Source organism: Entelurus aequoreus, linkage group LG25 (genome assembly GCF_033978785.1).
Source record: "Entelurus aequoreus isolate RoL-2023_Sb linkage group LG25, RoL_Eaeq_v1.1, whole genome shotgun sequence".
Taxonomy (NCBI): Eukaryota; Metazoa; Chordata; class Actinopteri; order Syngnathiformes; family Syngnathidae; genus Entelurus; species Entelurus aequoreus.
In genome coordinates, this window is record NC_084755.1 from 33806531 (window position 1) to 33826118 (window position 19588).

At 42.4% G+C, this 19588-nt stretch overlaps 1 protein-coding gene across 1 annotated transcript; it reads left to right on the top strand.

The window, feature by feature from the left end:
• The first annotated feature begins 453 nt into the window (after window positions 1–453).
• si:ch211-237i5.4 (insulin-like growth factor-binding protein complex acid labile subunit) lies at window positions 454–16585 on the top strand. Its single transcript, XM_062036421.1, has 5 exons — window positions 454–839; window positions 903–1048; window positions 5193–5361; window positions 8347–8509; window positions 15937–16585. Exons 1-5 carry the CDS (start codon window positions 534–536, stop codon window positions 16242–16244), a joined length of 1092 nt encoding a protein of 363 aa, XP_061892405.1. The 5' UTR covers window positions 454–533; the 3' UTR covers window positions 16245–16585.
• The last annotated feature ends 3003 nt before the right edge of the window (window positions 16586–19588 follow it).

The following is a 19588-nucleotide window of genomic DNA, read 5'->3' on the forward strand; positions in this document are numbered from 1 at the left end:
CCGAAATTTTTGTGTACACCCCTAGTTAATTTCACCTTTTTTGTTAAGTACATAACTCCACATGTGTTCATTCATAGTTTTGATGCCTAAAGAAAACGCATCGAATGAGAAGGTGTGTCCAAACTTTTGGCCTGTACGGTTGATAGTGTGACAATGCTTGATGGCATTTTTTGTAGGAGGAGTAACCAATTTTCTAACATGGGCGTTGGGGAATCGAACCTTAACAATCAAACAGTGGAAATCACACAATAACTGTCGTTATTGCAATGAATCGTTACAACTGTGCTAGAAGATAGCAATACAGCAAAGGAGAACAATAAAAAAAAAAATAGTACCAGACCAGTACCATATAAATGCGGCACGTTTATGTCTGGTTGACTCACGTGGACACAGGTGGTTGTTGACATTGCAAGTGTGATACGACACTAAACTATGATCCTCTATTACAGGTGCCACCATGCTGACTTTGTGTAAAGACCAAGTAAAGTGCACTTAAACACTCACCTGAGAGGTTCCTGGTCTCTCCAAGAAGCATGCGTCTCCTCTTCTTTATCCTTCTTGGACTCCTTCTCACATTTTGTTCACCTCCACACCTTTTCCCCTCCGTGGCGTGCTCGCGACTGTGCCCTCGTCTGTGCCTCTGTCACGAACACACTGACCTGGTGGACTGTAACGGCCAGGGGCTGGAGCACGTTCCCAGGGGTCTCCCGCACGGCACCTGGCTGCTTGAGCTGGGAAGCAACAACCTGAGCGAGATTTGCACCAGGGCCTTCAGCGGGCTGTGGTCCTTACGAGTGTTATTGTTGGCCCACAGTCAGATACGGGACATTCAGCCACAGGTAGGAAATCTGGAAAAGGGAGTTAAAAACCAGGAATGACCTTTTTTTAATGACTTTCCGCAGGCGTTCTTCTCACTGTCCTACCTGGAGAAGTTGGATCTCAGCTGGAACCAACTCACCAGCCTCCCTGCGGACTTCTCCACAAGTCTGTCTGCTGTCAGGGATCTGCGACTGCAACACAACCACCTATGTCATCTGTCTGCATTCAGGTGCTCCTCGCGACACTCAATCACTTCCTCTTTTCACACTGCCAGACTGAGCCAAAAGGCACAAAATTGAGAGGCAAACATGTCTTAGAAAACCTGAACAGTCCTGTTGCGATTGATTCAATGCTCTGAGGACACAAAAACCCAGGTGAAATTATTCACAGACTTCTGTAACTGGATCAGTCCCATTAAGGCAGGGGTGTCCAAACTTTTTCCACTGAGGGCCGCACACTGAAAAATCAAAGCAAGCGGGGGCCATTTTGATATTTTTTTATTTTAAAAACCAATACAATATACACTACCGTTCAAAAGTTTGGGGTCACATTGAAATGTCCTTATTTTTGAAGGAAAAGCACTGTACTTTTCAATGAAGATAACTTTAAACTAGTCTTAACTTTAAAGAAATACACTCTATACATTGCTAATGTGGTAAATGACTATTCTAGCTGCAAATGTCTGGTTTTTGGTGCAATATCTACATAGGTGTATAGAAGCCCATTTCCAGCAACTATCACTCCAGTGTTCTAATGGTACAATGTGTTTGCTCATTGGCTCAGAAGGCTAATTGATGATTAGAAAACCCTTGTGCAATCATGTTCACAAATCTGAAAACAGTTTAGCTCGTTACAGAAGCTACAAAACTGACCTTCCTTTGAGCAGATTGAGTTTCTGGAGCATCACATTTGTGGGGTCAATTAAACGCTCAAAATGGCCAGAAAAAAGAGAACTTTCATCTGAAACTCGACAGTCTATTCTTGTTCTTAGAAATGAAGGCTATTCCACAAAATTGTTTGGGTGACCCCAAACTTTTGAACGGTAGTGTACCGGTATATATAAAAAATATACATTAAGGCCTCCACTCAGGCTTGATCCCGGAGACCCCAAAGGGTTTTGGTCCAAAAAATATTTAAAATGTGTCATTATTCAGTTTTATTATCTCTAGATCAACATTAGGTCTATCTGTCAATATAACGTTTTTAAAGATTTAAGTCGTATGCTCTTTTTGTCAAACAAAACCCTGTTTTTTTATGGAAAAAACACAAAATATGCAATATTTTCACCCAATACATTTTTTAAGAGGAATATTTCAGATTATATAATAATTGGAGCCTTAAAAAGGTTATTATTTTTAGAGCAATGACACTTAAAAACAAATCACACAAAAATTATTGGGGAACCAAAAGGGTCCTACTCATTAAAGTGTTAAAAAATAAATTATACATTTTTTTTACTGTTTACTTTTAACACAATAATCTCGAGATCAACTTCAGATCTATCCGTCAATTATACGTTGTATTGTTGTTTATGTTTTTTGTTTGTTCGTTTTAGGCCCTTCTTTAAAAAAAAAAAAAAAAAAGCTCAACTTTTTATATGGCAAACAGAAAATATGCAACATTTTCCCCAAAAAATATCTCAAAGTGCAATATTTAATGTGATGTAATTGGAGCCTTGGATAGGTCAATAATTCATAATAACATTGATTTTGATTCATTATTTTTTTTAAAGAAAGAAAGCCTGCATGGCAGCTTTGTGTTATTAGAGTAAACATTGCAACATTTTCTTGTTACATTTCACCTTATTAGTCTTTCATACCACTTTTTATGTTTTTAATTTTTTTTAATCGTATTTTAAAATGGGCCATTAAAAAATGACCTGCGGGCCGCAAATGGCCGCACTTTGGACATCCCTGCATTAAGGGGTTTTCCAGGCCTACACAGTGGAACACGGATCTACAAACCCCTACGTTTGCAAACTTTTTGGTTTACGAACCAAGGCTGGCCGTACGTAGGGGCAAGAGATTTTTTAGGTTGAGAAAGTACATTTTAATATACTCACAATAAATATATATTACAAGTAGAGATGTCCGATAATGGCTTTTTTGCCGATATCCGATATTCCGATATTGTCCAACTCTTAATTACCGATACCGATATCAACCAATACCGATAAATACAGTTGTGGAATTAACACATTATTATGCCTAATTTTGTTGTGATGCCCCGCTTGATGCATTAAACAATGTAACAAGGTTTTCCAAAATAAGAGAACAACTTCAACTCAAGTTATGGAAAAAAGTGCCAACATGGCACTGCCATATTTATTATTGAAGTCACAAAGTGTTTTTTTTTTTAACATGCCTCAAAACAGCAGCTTGGAATGTGGGACATGCTCTACCTGAAATAATCCTGATACCCACTACAACTATGGGAAACACTGTACTTTAACTTTTACAAAGTGCATTTTTTGTATTAATTTTTTTAAACATGCATCAAAACAACAGCTACAAAAACAATGAAGGCACACAGCTTCAGTCCAGAGTATACTAGAAACTGGGCTCAATCTGCCCTGTTCTTAACGTAGTCGTATGAGTAACAAAAATGTGCAAATAAAAACAAGAAAGGCACAAAAATAAAAAAACTGCTTCAGTCTAGACTAGTAGATAACACAGCCATCTTTAAAGTGCATGAACATTAATAAAACTACTTCAGTCTAGACTAGTAGATAACACAGCCATCTTTAAAGTGCATGAACATTAATAAAACTGCTTCAGTCTAGACTAGTAGATAACACAGCCATCTTTAAAGTGCATAAACTATAATAAAACTGCTTCAGTCTAGACTAGTAGATAACACAGCCATCTTTAAAGTGCATGAACATTAATAAAACTGCTTCAGTCTAGACTAGTAGACAACACAGCCATCTTTAAAGTGCATGAACATTAATAAAACTGCTTCAGTCTAGACTAGTAGACAACACAGCCATCTTTAAAGTGCATGAACATTAATAAAACTGCTTCAGTCTAGACTAGTAGATAACACAGCCATCCTTTAAAGTGCATGAACATTAATACAACTGCTTCAGTCTAGACTAGTAGATAACACAGCCATCCTTTAAAGTGCATGAAAATTAATACAACTGCTTCAGTCTAGATTAGTAGATAACACAGCCATCCTTTAAAGTGCATGAACATTAATAAAACTGCTTCAATCTAGACTAGTAGACAACACAGCCATCTTTAAAGTGCATGAACATTAATAAAACTGCTTCAGTCTAGACTAGTAGATAACACAGCCATCTTTAAAGTGCATGAACATTAATAAAACTGCTTCAGTCTAGACTAGTAGATAACACAGCCATCCTTTAAAGTGCATGAACATTAATAAAACTGCTTCAGTCTAGACTAGTAGATAACGCAGCCATCCTTTAAAGTGCATGAACATTAATAAAACTGCTTCAGTCTAGACTAGTAGATAACACAGCCATCCTTTAAAGTGCATGAACATTAATAAAACTGCTTCAGTCTAGACTAGTAGATAACACAGCCATCCTTTAAAGTGCATGGGGAAAAAAGGCACAAAACATAAATAAAACAGCTTCACTCAGTCCAGACTATTAGTTCAACAGATTAAGCTCAAAGAGTGGGCTAATTCTTTTTCTCCTTGTCATCACGTGTGAGAGGTAGGTTTTTCTGAATTAAAACAAGCTTCTGCAAGGGGTTCTGGGTATTTGTTCTGTTGTGTTTATGTTGTGTTACGGTGCGGATGTTCTCCCGAAATGTGTTTGTCATTCTTGTTTGGTGTGGGTTCACAGTGTGGCGCATATTTGTAACAGTGTTAAAGTTGTTTATACACTACCCTCAGTGTGACCTGTATGACTGTTGATCAAGTATGCCTTGAATTCACTTGTGTGTGTGAAAAGCTGTAGATACTATGTGACTGGGCCGGCACGCTAATGCAGTGCCTTTAAGGTTTATTGGCGCTCTGTACTTCTCCGTGTACACAGCGGCGTTATGAAAGGTCATACATTTTACTTTTTGAAACCGATACCAATAATTTTGAAACCGATACCGATAATTTCCGATATTACATTTTAATACATTTATCGGACATCTCTAAAAAAAAAAAAAACCACAGGTAGGAGTATAATAACATGAATTTGCAGTAAATGAGTGTCTCCATGGTCAAAGCCGCAGCGTACACACAAAAACCTCACTTAAATAACGCGGTCTGCCCATTTTTCCAATTGTACACGCAGTCTTAGTAGATCACACGCAACACTATGCTATGGTTTGCACACGCTGTTTAGCACGTGGTGTTTGGCTCTTAGTAGATCAGGCCCTTAATCTTTTGAACATTTTCTCCATCAGCTTTGAGCATCTGGACAACATGGAGAAGCTGGACCTCAGTCATAACTGTTTAGTGTCGGTTGGCCCCGGTGTGTTCAGGGGCCTCTCGAGACTCAGACAACTCTACATGCACAACAACAGACTGGCTGTCTTGCACCAAGGGAGCCTTGATATGATGCCTGCACTCGAGGTGAAGACCATCATATGGTCAGATAGGCAGTTCTAGGACTATGACGTACATGTGTGTGTGTGTGTGTGTGTGTGTGTGTTCTGGCAATGCTTACTTAATGGGGACATCGCTCTGTTTACACCAGGGGTGTCCAAACTTTTTCCACTGAGGGCCGCAAACGGAAAAATTAAAGCATGTGGGGGCCATTTTGATATTTTTCATTTCAAGCCATAACAAAATATATGGATTTTTTGTATTTATTTTTCCTTTAGGGGTCCCGGGGACCATAAAGGGTCTCAGTTATTAAAATGTTAAAAATAAAAGTCTAATTTGTATTATTTTTTATTTAACGCTTACAGTAAATCTCTATATCAACTTAAAAAAAAAAAAAGTTTTTATGGCTTTTCTGTCAAAAACAACTTTGTTTTTTATAGTAAAACTGAAATATGCAGTATTTAGTAATTAGAGCCCTAACATATAAATAATGCAGGACACGCATTGTCTGTGAAGCACTTTGAGTCTGCCTTGTGTATGAAAAGCGCTATACAAATAAAGTTGCCTTGCCTTGCCTTGCCTTGACACCATTGATTTTAATTATTTAATATTTTTGAGTCATCACAGTGAAAAGATAAATAAAATACCACTAAATATATTTGGGATCTAAAAGGTGCCCCACTCATAAAGTGATACATTTTTATTAGTTTTTTTTTATTTTATTCTCATCACTTAAGTTACGAGATCAACTTCAGATATATCTGTCGATTTTACGTTTGAACTATTTTTGTTTGTTTTATGCTCTTTTGTCAAAGAAAATTTTGTTTTTATATGGCAACTACACAATATATGCAATATTTACCACATAAAACATTTTAAAGTGAAAATTTTGAACTAATTGGAGCCTTGAAATTAATTAATTATAACATGGATTTTTTGTCTTTTTTTTTTTTTTTGAGCAGTGGCAAAAAAAGAAAGAAAAAGAAAGACAAAAGAAAAAAAAACAGCCTGCATGGCAGCTTTTGTGTCAACATTGCAACTTTTTCTCATTAGATTTCACCTCATTCCACTTTTTTTAATGTTCATTTTTATTTTTTGCAATAGCATTTCCAGAATGTGTGGCGGGCCGGTAAACAATTAGCTGCGGGCCGCAAATGGCCCCCGGGCCGCACTTTGGACACCCCTGGTTTACACAGTCACCTTTAGGGGACTTCTGACGGTATGGGGACAAAAAAACAGGTCCTCTAAAGGGAAACCTTTTTAAATGATAGTCAGATCCATTCTGAAGATGCCTCAGTGATTTTTAAAATAGTAAAATAGTAGATTAAGACATAATCAGCAAGACTGGTTAAGTAGAACAGTTTTTGATGTTCTTTATGTTCAATGTTGTTAAAAAAAAAAAAGTTAAAAATAAAAGTTTAAATGAGTTTGTATTTTATTTCTGTGGTTTAAGGTAAGATAAGATAATCCTTTATTGATCCCACAACAGGGAAATTTGGGTTACTTTGTTTACGTGTTTCAAATATTGGTAAAAGAGAAAATACATTTTTCTTGAAAAGTGAAACATTTGTTATCCTGGCATTAATAGTACTGTGATTCTGTATGCCAGTGTTTTTCAACCTTTTTTGAGCCCAGGCACATTTTTTGCGTTGAAAAAATCCGGAGGCACACCACCAGCAGAAATCATCATATTTTAGTGGCTTTTTTTCTTTTTTTGCTATTTTCCTGTAGCAGTTTCATGTCTTCCTTTGAGCGATATTTCCCGCATCTACTTTGTTTTAGCAATCAAGGATAGTTCAGTTGTTTTTATCCTTCTTTGTGGGGACATTGTTGATCGTCATGTTATGTTCGGATGTACTTTGTGGACGCCGTCTTTGATCCACAGTAAGTCTTTGCTGTCGTCCAGCATTCTGTTTTTGTTTACTTTGTCGCCAGTTCAGTTTTAGTTTCGTTCTGCATAGCCTTCCCTAAGCTTCAATGCCTTTTTTTAGGGGCACTCACCTTTTGTTTATTTTTGGTTTAAGCCTTAGACACCTTTTTACCTGCACACTGCCTCCCGCTGTTTCCGACATCTACAAAGCAATTAGCTACCGGCTGCCACCTACTGATATGGAAGAGTATTACACGGTTACTCTGCCGACTTCTAGACAGCACCGACACTCAACAACAACACATCATTTGCAGACTATAATTACTGGTTTGCAAAAAATACTTTTAACCCAAATAGGTGAAATTAGATAATCTCCCACGGCACACCAGACTGTATCTCACGGCACACTAGTGTGCCGCGGCACATTGGTTGAAAAACACTGCTGTATGGTATCCATCCTTAGTTAAAACTAATATATATTTCCAAAAAACAAAATCTGGTTTAGTGTTCCTTAGGATGACATTTTCATACAGCATGATCATAAAACATTATTACCTTTAAAGTATGATTCACATTCAGAATTGTCCATCCTTCTATATATGGTAGTTGGAGTTGCAGACAACTTCATTACTGCTAAATAACAGTTTTCAGTCATGTCACAGAAGATGCAGGATTTACTTTAACATTTAAGTGGTGAAACTTCCTATAAGAGGACAGCTGTAGTGCTGTATTCTGAGGATCATGTCATATTTCATTTGAACTTTTATTTTATTTTATTTTATTTTTTTATAAATGGTCCTCAGTGGTCACGTACAAATTTGTGTGAATTATGCAAAATTATTTAATTTGGTCCCCATGAACCATATTAACTCTTTTTCCCCAGGGTCCCCAGTAAGAATGATCAGCACATTACTTCATCGATAAAGAGATTTAAAAACGTGTATGAGCTAACTGGGCAGTGGCCATTTTACACCATTGTTTTATGCCTCCACAACCTGTAGAAAGGGTGGTCCCCACAAGTGATGATCAAAAACTTGGTCCCCATTCCAAATGATAACCAGTATGTGTGTGTGTGTGTGTGTGTGTGTGTGTGTGTGTGTGTGTGTGTGTGTGTGTGTGTGTGTGTGTGTGTGTGTGTGTAGGTGCTTCAGCTAAGTCAAAACAACATCTCTCAGATCGACACCGATGCTCTGGCGTCTCTCTACAGCCTGGCAGTTCTCGCCCTGGGGGGAAACAACCTGCGTCACTTGAAATTCAAAACCTTGCTCAGTCTGCACACAACTGCTACACACATCCAGCTGGCAGGTAGTGGAGCTACTCTCGCAAAATCACACCTTTGTTGTTGTTGTCACACCCACGACAGGCGTGTGCCTCAAAGACCTTCACTATACCGTATTTTTCGGAGTGTAAGTCGCGCCGGAGTATAAGTCACACCGGCCGAAAATGCATAATAAAGAAAAAAACATAAAAGTCGCACTGGAGTATAAGTCACATTTTTTGGGGAAATGTATTTGATAAAAGCCAACACCAAGAATAGACATTTGAAAGGCAATTTAAAATAAATAAAGAATAGTGAACAACAGGCTGAGTAAGTGTACGTTATATGAGGCATAAATAACCAACTGAGAACGTGCCTGGTATGTTAACGTAACATATTATGGTAAGAGTCATTCAAATAACTATAACATATAGAACATGCTATACGTTTACCAAACAATCTGTCACTCCTAATCGCTAAATCCCATGAAATCTTATACGTCTAGTCCCTTACATGAATGAGCTAAATAATATTATTTGATATTTTACGCTAATGTGTTAATAATTTCACACATAAGTCGCTCCTGAGTATAAGTCGCACCCCCGGCCAAACTATGAAAAAAACTGCGACTTATAGTCCGAAAAATACGGTAAACCTGCCATTCCACATTTCGAATTTGCCCATTTATTTTCTCTGCTTTAAATTTTAACAATTATTTGTATGGTAACTTAATTGTTTGATGAAAAAAAGAAAGCTGCAGCTATTCATCCAGCAGAAGGCGCTGTCTCTTGTGTCACGTCATACCACATTTTCCAGCTGTAAATAGTGGGGGCCCTTAGGGAGACTTTAGGGTGTGTTTGTTCACTTTTGTCTAGAAGCGCCAAATTTGGCACAGGTGTAGCTCAGGGCATACTTCAATGATTTGGCTAGGGCGCCCATGCCGGTGACCTTTTGGGGTCCAATATGGCCACCACTTGAACACGCTTTTGCCTCTACATTTGAACCAGATGAGCTACAAATCCAAACTTGGTGTCTATTTCATGTTTTTTGACAATTACAAATATGATGGAAAAATCATCTTTATGATTGGGTGTGTCTGGACACCTAATTAGCATATTTCCAAGATGGCGGCTATGTAAAAATTAGGTGTACCTTAACTTTTGGCAAACTATTTTAGGTTTTTTGAGCATCAGAAACATACTGGAATGATCAGATTTATGATCATTTATTTATTAGAGCACTTTAATTTCCGTATTAACTACATAGTCATTATCTACCAAAATGTATTGCACATATACAAACCCCGTTACCATATGAGTTGGGAAATTGTGTTAGATGTAAATATAAACGGAATACAATGATTAGCAAATCATTGTATTCCGTTTATATTTACATCTAACACAATTTCCCAACTCATATGGAAACGGGGTTTGTACTTCAACACAGATAGAATGTAAAGCTACAGATATATTTCATGGTAACATTAGTAAAAGTAGAGAAAGTCAGTGTTGCAAGTAGCTAAAGAGTAGTTGCCCTTTAAGCGAATCGAGGATCGAGAAAGTTTACGTTCACGCCGTGATCCCTGCAAGTAACCGCGCTGCTCTACTCCATGGCAACGCGGCGAAACAAAAAACTTTCAACTCGGGTACCCTCCCGTTCTGGCGTCCAGGGGCAGTCTGGGCGGAGATCTGGTAGCAACACTGCTGCCGGTCTCCAACCAAGAATACTGCAACTGAACGTTGAAGGGCTCACAGATGCCAAAACATCCGTCATCGAGCACATGGCCCATACCACCCAAGCCATGGTCATCCTCCTTCAGGAAACCCACCGCCCAACAGCGGACAAGCTAGCGATCACCAACTTCACGCTAGCTGGGTCAATCCTGAGCAAGAAGCATGGCCTTGCCACGTTTGTCCACAACGATCTGAGCTGGACCCTCGCCGATCGATCACCGGACAACTCCGAGATCGAGTGGCTGCGAGTGGACGTTGGCGACATCAAAATTGTCAACGTCTACAAACCACCACCCTCACAACTCACGCCAGTGTCACTGCCAGTGCTTGAACCACCGTGTGTATATGCTGGTGATTTCAACTGCCGGCATACACGGTGGGGATACAGTACCACCTCACCGAGCGGGGAAACTCTTTCTGACTGGGCAGAGCGCAACTCGCTCAACCTTCTCTACAACCCGAAGGGCCCAGCCAGCTTTCACTCCGCTCGGCATAACACTGACACGAACCCTGACCTGGCTTTCGTGAGTGTCGGTGTGGACACCCAGCTCCCCGACAGACGTGTTCTAGGAATGTTCCCCAGGTCGCAACACCGACCGTCGCTGATATCGGTGCCCGACCTCGTGACAACAGTTCCGAGCGGACCGATGAAGCGATGGAACTTCCGGAAGGCCAATTGGAAACTCTATCGCCTCCATACCAACAAGTCCACACGGTGTCTCCCACCACCAGACACACCCAACGTGGACGAGGCATACCAGGACTTCTGTAGGGCACTAACATCTGCGGCCAAAAAAGCCATCCCACGCGGCCGGCGTAAGAACTACAAACCATGCTGGGATGGCGAGTGCGAGACCCTCTACAGCGCCTTCCTCCGGGCTCCCTATGGCCCGGAGGCTAACAATTCAGCCACTGCCCTTCTTTCCACTCTTGGAAGGAAGAGGCACCAGCGCTGGAAAGAGGCAGTCCACTCCATCGACTTCTCGCACACTAGCCGTATCGCGTGGAGCACTTTGAACAACTTGACTGGTAGGTCTGAGCGCGCACCCCGAACATGCCCCGTTACCGCAAATGCTATTGCAGCACAGGTTGTGAAAAACGGGGCATATACCGGGATAAATCGAGATTTTTCCCGGGCGGTGCGCCAGGAAACTGCAGACCTCTGGAGGACAACAACATCTAGCGAGTGTAACATCTCCGGTGAGTTTTCACCGGAGGAGTTCACAGCTGCCCTCCAGTATACCAAACCAGGCAAGTCTGCTGGGCCTGACAACATCTGCCCAGAACTCGTGCTCCACGCTGCCCCTGCAATGAAGTCCTGGCTGAGAGTTTTCCTGTCTTCTTGCCTGCGCCAACTCCGGATCCCCAGGATTTGGAGAAGGGCCACTGTTGTCGCTATCCCCAAGCCGAACAAGCCAAAGGATGACGTAACGAGCTACAGACCAATCTCGTTGCTCTGCGTCCCCTTTAAAGTCCTCGAGCGCCTGATTCACGCCCGTGTCGAGCCCATCATAGACCCCCACCTCCCCCGGGAGCAGGCGGGTTTTCGACGTGGGAAGTCCACGGTGGATCAGGTCGCCCTCCTTACCCAGGACATCGAGGACTGCTTTGAGGCGAAAAAGAAGGCCGGTGCCGTCTTCATAGACCTGACTGCTGCCTATGACACAGTCTGGCACCGCGGCCTCACCTGCAAACTTCTCCGCCTGCTTCCAGACAGGCACATGGTCAAAATGATCATGGAGCTTGTCTGGAACCGCAGCTTTACTCTCACCACCAGTAACGGAGATAAAAGCAGGTTGCGGCGCCTGAAAAATGGCGTCCCCCAGGGATCTGTCCTGGCTCCCCTCCTGTATAACATCTATACATACGACCTGCCTGCCACAGTCTCACGGAGGTTCGCATACGCAGACGATCTCGCGCTGCTGCACTCCGACAGGGACTGGCAGGCCTTGGAGGGAACTCTAAGCCAGGACATGGAGACTTTAGTGGCTTACCTCCATAACTGGAGATTGAAGCTCAGCGAATCCAAGACGGTGACACAAGCTTTCCACCTATACAATTGGGAAGCGGATCGTGAGATCAGGTTCGAGGTGCGGAAGCCGGATGGGGCTTCCCTTACCCTATGCCGGCCTCGTCCTACACCTGAAGACCCTCGCCCTGACCCTAAATACCTTGGGGTCACCCTGGACAGGTCGCTCACTTTCCGTAAACACCTCTTGGCAACGCGCAAGAAACTCAACACCCGCGTCTCACTGCTGAGACGGTTGGTCGGGTCCGGTTGGGGTGCCGGGGCAAGAACTCTGCGAACAGCAGCACTTGCCCTGGTCTACTCAACTGCTGAGTACTGCGCACCTGTCTGGGCGCGCAGTGCTCACTCTAAACAACTTGATGTCCCGATCAACGAAGCCTTGCGTGTTATCACTGGATGCCTGCGCCCCACCCCTGTGGAGCTACTGCCCATCTTAGCAGGCATCCAACCCGCTGAGCTTCGTCGCCAAGGTGCTGTAGCAACTCTGGCGGGCCGGGCAAACATGGATGAGAACCACCTGCTCCATGAAAGGCTCACACTCTCCTTAGAGCCAACGCCCCGCCTCCCCTCCAGAGACCCACTGGTACCAGCCGCCCTGAAGCTCCTGCAGCAATGCAGTGACAACAACATCAGGGCGGCTCACTGGGCGAATCACAAATGGAGCACGGACCTGGAGCATACCATCTCCTCCAGACTCCGTGACTTCATACCTGACACCGGCTCAATACCAGGCCTCTCACTACCACGAGTGGCCTGGGTGAGGCTTAACCGCCTCCGAACTGGTGTCGGTCGCTTTCGCTCAAACATGTTCCAGTGGGGCTTAGCACCTAACGCGACGTGTGAGTGTGGCGCGGAGGAGCAGACTGCCGACCACGTGATCCTGCGTTGCCCGATTTATCGTGCTCCTAATGGTTTGCGTGGCCTGGCGGACCTGGATGACTGCTCGGTGACCTGGCTCACTTCTGTGTGTCCTGACATATGAACGGGAGGGCCCCCCGGGCCTGGGGTGGTAAAAGGCATAGACCCTCGGCCTCAGGTCCGGGTGCCGGAAAACAGCTGCCCATACGATGAAGAAGAAGCGAAACCAATGTCTTCAAAATGTCACAACCACAGCCGACCCCCCCGACATTTCATATAAACATTAGAAAGGAATCATGCATGTTGCACCAGGTTTTACTCATAACAATGCTCAAGTTACGTCCAACGTCTTCAGAATAGCAAAACGCCACTTGGAAATATGCAAATTAGGGGTTTAGACACACCCAAAAATAAAAATGAGCATTCCAACATATTTCTAATTGTCAAAAGACATGAAATAGACACCAAGTTTACATTTGTAGCTCATCAGTTTCAAATGTTAGAGACAAAAGCTATTACAAGTGGCGGCCATATTTGATTGGCCGCTGTGGCAACCCCAAAGGTCACCGCCTTAGCTAAATCATTGAAGTATGCCCTGAGCTACACCTGTGCCAAATTTGGCGCTTTCAGACAAAAGTGAACGAAAATATCCCTAAGGGCCTCCACTAAAAGGGATGGGTACCGAATTCTGTACTTTTATAGGTACCCAACCAATCACTTCTTTAAGGGGGTACCGATTCACATAAAATCAACCACATTTCGATACCTTTGTTGCACAAGACGTCAGGTGTGGTTGCACACTCGACACTGACTCAAGCACTTGGTGGGAACAACTGGAGTATTTGTAGCAATTATCCATGCCAACAAAGCAAGCATGCCTGATAAATGCAAGTTCTGGCACATTCAACTTAATGGCAAAGACTACTTCCTGACGACAGCACCACACCAAGACCAAACTGAAATAAATGCATACCTGCAAATGAGACTCAGAAGTGTAACAACTGGACACCACGATTATTATTACCGGCTCGGTGTTAAATATCAAACAAAAGTAGCACATTTTCTTATCAAACAAATTAACATTTATTATTTCAACACCAACAAAAGTACCAAAAATTGGTACCGTTGAGTACCGGTATTGGGAATTGGTAACATAACAGTTTAAATGTGAGAGGTACCTATCCCTAATTCTGTATGTCTGTAATCGTCTGCTAATGTATACAACTTGTGTCTTTAAGAACTGTGAGAGGCATTTTCTAGTGTTTAACCATAAAAAAAATAGGCATTTTTTTGTCTATTATTCGCGTTTTTTTGCAATTTGCGTAGAGTGGCTTGGAACGTAACCCCCGGAATTGCGAGTATATAAACTCTAATACAGGGATTTTTCTAACTGTGGTACATGTACCACTAGTGGTATGCAGGCCTTATCTAGCGGTACACCAAAGAACCACTTGATTAAAGTACAGTGTTTTTCTTTACTATATACAAACAGTGTTACTGTTCAGTGGCCAAAAATATTAAATATACTTGTTGAATAAAATCTTGTTTTTGATGAATCCTTAGGCCTACTACGCTACCGTATTTTACTGTTGGTCATTATGGTGGTACTTGGAGAGCCACGTCTTTTCTGAGGTGGTACTTGGTGAAAAATGTTTGAGAACTACTGCTCTAGAGTGGTTCAGTTTATCTGAAATCCTTAGCTTTATAGCTTTTGAACAGATTTAACTGTATTCTAAAATGAAGCGGTAAAGTCTCAATGAATACGAAGTTTGCTGGTTTTTTTGTTTTCCTGCTAACTGTATTTTTAGTACATGAAAAAAAAAAAGCAGCAGGCCGCACTTTGGGCACACCCTCTATATTGTAGTCTGTCCAATCATCGTGTTATAATTGTGTAATGAATGACAGGGAGCTTCAAATGAAAGCGCAAACATATTCCCTAGCCCCTTCCTGCTCCGCCACTGATAAGAATATTACGGCAAACTTCTCCTGTCTTATTGACTCCCGTGGCACACAGTGTTGGTGCTAGTAATTTGACGTACAGTGATGAAATCACACAAGGGGTGTTATGTTTACGGGAGGGAGTTGACGGCACAGACCATAAGGGGGAAATATTGCTCTATGATTTATTATATATATCAACTATATATATATATATAATAATCAAACAATAACAATATAAACTAAGGAAATGGAGTGTGAAGTAGATCCAAAAGTGCATGTGGGGTTAGACTATGTGTGGGGATTAGCGGTTGAGTGTTACCGTAAATGTTGGACGAGAGGAGGGACAAGGCAGCGCTTGGAGGTCCGTGAGGCAAGCCGGAAGTCAGGGGCGATAGCGGGACGTAGGAGGTCCATGTCCAAGCGGGAGGTCGAGATACAAGAGGCAGTCAGGGAAGCAGAAAGTACGCGGGGGAAACGACCAGACGCACAGCTCGTAGACGCGGGAACGAAGGCAGACTGCTGGGAGGACGACAAGGAAGACAAGGGACTAATCAAACACGGGGAAGAAAACACGGAGAGCAAAGAGCAAGGTTGCATAGAGCTTAGATCGCTTACGGTACAGAAACGGATGGTTACGTTCTGGCCCGGAACGCAGGTCTACATTGGCTTAAGAAGCCCAGGAAGATCATCACTGACAGGTGTATTATTCAACAACTTATGTCCTATTAATTTATCGTAGTACAAATCATGTATTAAATAAAATTCCAGTTTGATAAAAATAAGTATGAAAATAGTTGACAAATATTTGTAATGGGGGTCCTGTGTCCATATTGTCATTCTATCATCAATGTTTACGCGAGAAGACTGTAAAAGTTCACTTCCCTGCATTCATCGCTAACCTTCTTGTCGTCAGGCAACCCCTGGAGCTGCGACTGCGACCTGCACCGCGTCTTCAGCAAGATCCTGCATGTCCGTCATCTCCACATCGACGACTACTCGAACGTGACCTGCCACGACCCGCCGCAGCTCGCCGGGGCTTCGCTGGCTTGGGTGGACAGCCGGCTGTGCATCGCAGAGACCGCCACCGTGCTCGTCATCACCGTCACCGTGCTGGTCACGGTGGTGGCGGCCGTGGTCATGGCGGAAAGGAACAGGAAGAGGAACAACGGCAAGAGTTGGGACACCGAATCCCAGAACCAAAGCCACAGTCCTCCATCATGAGAAGATCGAGATTGTCAGAAAAATTGTATGTAAATTATCAAAAAACCTTCCGTTCTGAGTTCCCAATGAACAGACAAGAGGCTGTCTTTGTTGCACCAAGCAAAAGCTTGGAAAATTCCATTGTGTACGATGGGAGGAGACGGCATGGGGGTTATCTATTGTCATCGAAGACCTGCTCAAGCTGAATCCAGGACTAGCCCAAGCCCGAGGCATCTTTTTCTTTTGTGTTAATGTGACCGAAAACAATGACTGTTTACATACTCCCCATTCCTTTAGAAACAGATGTTATGTAAACAGGGAAAGTCCAAATAAAAAGAGGTGGCGTACAATCTTTCGCCAGAGCGTGCGAAGACACTGTAAGAGGTTACAGGTCCTCAATTGAGTCCAAATTTAATTCTGTCTGTTTGATTCTTTGCTTCTTGTCTTGTTTAATAGATGTCATTAGTGTTTGAACCTGACAGAGACACTAATACTGCAATACTGCTACTCTCATGTACCACAAACCAATATTGTATTTAATATTCTATATACCAGGGGTGTCCATTACGCCGATCCAAGCTACCGGTCGATCGTGGAGGGTGTGTCAGTTGATTGCCAGCCAGGCATAAAAAAAATAGACCTAAAAAGTAGCGATCATCAATCTTCCCCAAGACGTCACTTTCGTCACTTGATTGACATTCACGGCACCGGAGGGTCTGACATCATTATTAAGAAAAAATGACCGACAGGAAGGCGAGAAAGACTTTTTATTTAAACAGACTCTCGCGCCGTACCTGCTGTCAAAACTCTAGAGACCGACTGCACAGTTCCTGTCTTCACAATAAAAGCCCTGCTTTATCCTACCAAGCGCTAACAAAATAAGAGTCTCAGAAAGCTACCATGCACAAGCTAGCAAGCTACGGAGTTTTCCGCCAATGTATTTCTTGTAAAGTGTATAAAAACGAGTATGGAAGCTGGACAAAAAAATGGCAAAAACCAACCACTTTATTGTTTATTGAATGGATCCCCATTAGCTGACGCCAAGGCGACTGCTAGTCTTCCTGAGGTCCATATAGGAGCATACAAAATAAAAATACAACGAATACATGCATTACCAAACATTATACAAAGGAAAAATACAACATAAGATAAAACAGCTAGTTAAACCCAGTATTAAAAATTCACGTCATTGGGGCAGCGGCAATAGGTGTATCTTCAAAGCTGTCTTGAATGACAATTTACTTTGTGAGAGATAAATGTGAGACGGGAACCGATTCCAGAATGATATACATTTATACATGACTGTATGTTCCAGAATGATATACATCTATACATGACTGTATGTTTGAGGAGATTGGTCCTGGGAGCAGGAAGTGCCAAATTGCTGGCAGTCCTAGTGTCATGAATATGTGTTAGAATTATTAAAGGCCTACTGAAAGCCACTACAACCGACCACGCAGTCTGATAGTTTATATATCAATGATGAAATCTTAACATTGCAACACATGCCAATACGGCCGGGTTAACTTATAAAGTGCAATTTTAAATTTCCCGCTAAACTTCCGGTTAAAAACGTCTTTGTATGATGACGTATGCGAGTGACGTCAGTAGTTAAACGGAAGTATTGGTACACCATTGTATCCAATACAAAAAAGCTCTGTTTTCATCTCAAAATTCCACAGTATTCTGGACATCTGTGTTGGTGAATCTTTTGCAATTTGTTTAATGAACAATGAAGACTGCAAAGAAGAAAGTTGTAGGTGGGATCGGTGTATTAGTGGCTGGCTGTAGCAACACAACCAGGAGGACTTTGACTTGGATAGCAGACGCGCTAGCCGATGCTAGCCGACGCTAGCCGCCGACCGCACGGATGATCGGGTGAAGTCCTTCGTCCTTCCGTCGATTGCTGGAACGCAGGTGAGCACGGGTGTTGATGAGCAGATGAGGGCTGGCTGGCGTAGGTGGAGCGCTAATGTTTTTATCATAGCTCTGTGAGGTCCCGTTGCTAAGTTAGCTTCAATGGCGTCGTTAGCAACAGCATTGTTAAGCTTCACCAGGCTGGAAAGCATTAACCGTGTATTTACATGTTCATGGTTTAATAGTATTGTTGATTTTCTGTCTATCCTTCCAGTCAGGGGTTTATTTCTTTTGTTTAGATCTGCATTTGAGCCCGATGCTATCACGTTAGCTCCGTAGCTAAAGTGTTTCGCCGATGTATTGTCGTGGAGATAAAAGTCACTGTGAATGTCCATTTCGCGTTCTCGACTCTCATTTTCAAGAGGATATAGTATCCGAGGTGGTTTAAAATACAAATCCGTGATCCACCATAGAAAAAATAGAAAGTGTGGAATCCAATGAACCCTTGTACCTAAGTTACGGTCAGAGCGAAAAAAGCACTGCACTATAGTCCTTCACTCTCACTTTCCTCATCCACGAATCTTTCATCCTCGCTGAAATTAATGGGGTAATCGTCGCTTTCTCGGTCCGAATCTCTCTCGCTGCTGGTGTAAACAATGGGGAAATGTGAGCAGCCCTCCAGCCTGTGACGTCACGCTACTCCCGGTAGGGGCAAGGCTTTTTTTATCAGCGACCAAAAGTTGCGAACTTTATCGTCGTTGTTCTCTACTAAATCCTTTCAGCAAAGATATGGCAATATCGCGAAATGATCAAGTATGACACATAGAATGGATCTGCTATCCCCGTTTAAATAAAAAAAATTCATTTCAGTAGGCCTTTAAAAACTGTTTGTAAAAGTAATCTGGTGATTGATCTAACATGATAGTTCTAAAGAACATAAGGAGACTACAATGCATCTTTTGTTCAACAGACAACCAGGACAGGCGTGAATGCATAAATGAAATATTAGTGCGCAAAGAACATTTAAGTAGCAGTCTAGCCGCTCTGTTCTGAACAAGTTGCAGTTTGTTCAGGTCAGACTTAGTCGCAGTGGACCATATTATAGGACAGTAATGAATATGACAGAAAACCAAGGACTGTATGACTTGACCCATTGTTGAGGATGTCAAGAAGGTGGAGCACTTCATGACCATGGCTAAACCTCTTCTCATTTTCATTGGAATACCATCAATATGATCGGACCATGACAGGTGACTGTCTAATAGCACACCAAGCAGTTTTGGTGCTCAGCAGTAGCATGTGGTATTGGACAGAAAGGAGGATTTTTTTTTCTCCTCCATTCAAAAATGTGGACGTTATCATCACTACGGTCTGATTCCAATCAATGCAAGTCATCAGAATCAGGTAATACTAGGGGTGTAACGGTACGTGTATTTGTATTGAACTGTTTCGGTACGGGGGCTTCGGTTCGGTCCGGAGGTGTACCGAACGAGTTTCCACACGGACAT